Genomic DNA, 1,536 nt, shown 5'->3' with positions numbered 1-1,536 from the left:
GCCAGGATGGTCTCGATCTCCTGACCTCGTGATCCGCCCGTCTCAGCCTCCCAAAGTGCTGGGATTACAGGCTTGAGCCACCGCGCCCGGCAGAAGTCTGTTCTTTCTATTTAGAAGTTCTTTTAGAGATTGTTAGAATGGCATAGTACTTTTAGCTAAATCATCCAAAAAAAGGTTGTGTGTCATTTGCTCCACATAAAGTGAAGTCTGATTTTGAACTTTGGAAGCCCTTCGTTATCAAACTCCTAGTTTATCAGATGCAGATTAAAAGGATTCGTGTGTGTGTGTGTGTGAGACATAGACACACATACATATATAGAGGTATGTATACATATTATATATGTACATATCGTAAAAGATGAAAATATGTATCTCTTTTTATTTTCTGAAATTCTTTGACCCAGACTCAGGTAGCTAGTAGGATTTCCCATAAATTATAAAGTTTAGATAGTTTAGTCCGTAAGTTTACCCACTGTCAATTCTCGATTGTTTCAGATTTTAGGTTTGCTTGCTCCTAAGATTGAAATTCTCATATCTCAGGGTTTGCCTTTAAAGTGAAAATGTACAGAGGCTCCTTTTGCTCTGAACAGAATAAACCTGTGATGTAGTTGTTTGAATTTACAGGGAGATGACTTCTCAAATATCATTTGTTCTAGTGGTATTTGTTGACAGATACCCCACATTTAAGACCGTTTGCCCAACTGTGTTTTCTTTTTTCTCTAATTTGTTGTAGTTGCAAATGAAGGGTAAAAATAATTGATTTATAGATGGGCTTATCATTTATTGATCCAGAATTTTATGAGGATTATTTTTAGTTCAAATTAACAATTTCAGAGAGAGTGAAGATCTGTGCTATAATCTTTACTATTTTGTAGTAACGAGTCATTTTATTTTTATTTATTTTTTATATGAAGGAAAGTTTATTAAGGAGTACTGACTTATGATCATAAGCTGAAGTCCCACAAGAGGCCATCTGCAAGCTGAGAAGCAGGAAAGCCAGTCTGAGTTCCTCATTTTTAAATACTGTGTTTTCCTAGAGAAACCACGAAAAGAACTGATCAAAATCATCAACTTTAGAGTACTTACATAATTAATGTGTATTTTTAAAATACACCTGAATTGAAACAACGGTTAATGGTCATAAATCAAGTAAAATATTAATGTCTTCCTTTATAATTTTTTTTTAGTACAACACCTCAGGTATTGAGCCCCACTATTGCATCTCCCCCAAACGCACTGCCTCGAAGAAGTTCACGACTCTTTACTAGTGACAGCTCCACAACCAAGGTAATTTAAAGATTTCTGTATGTCACATTTACTTAATGCTTCCCCTGCTGAAATTTCTGTTCATTGATGACTCCATTCCTAAAAAGTTAATAAAGAGACTATTTCAAATTTAAGAATGTTTTAAGTTAGAGGGACATCTATAATTTTTGTGAAGTTAATTAGTCCTTTGGTAAATATTATATAATATTCTTTTTCAATTAAAAAAATTTTTTTCTCAAGTTAAAAATGACAGGAATAATCTTGAAATGG

The 1,536-nt window shown here is 33.8% G+C and overlaps 1 protein-coding gene across 1 annotated transcript in view; it reads left to right on the top strand.

The window, feature by feature from the left end:
* Nucleotides 1-1,296, top strand: part of LOC105518772 (cell division cycle protein 27 homolog) — a 27,873-nt gene extending 26,577 nt beyond the window's left edge. Inside the window, 1 exon segment of the mRNA XM_011951893.1 lies at nucleotides 1,188-1,296. Within this exon segment, the coding sequence (XP_011807283.1) occupies nucleotides 1,188-1,296 (109 nt within the window).
* Nucleotides 1,297-1,536: the final 240 nt, after the last annotated feature.

This window comes from Colobus angolensis, unplaced genomic scaffold, assembly GCF_000951035.1.
Source record: "Colobus angolensis palliatus isolate OR3802 unplaced genomic scaffold, Cang.pa_1.0 Scaffold329, whole genome shotgun sequence".
Lineage (NCBI taxonomy): Eukaryota > Metazoa > Chordata > Mammalia > Primates > Cercopithecidae > Colobus > Colobus angolensis.
This window is presented reverse-complemented; position numbering and strand designations above follow the sequence as displayed.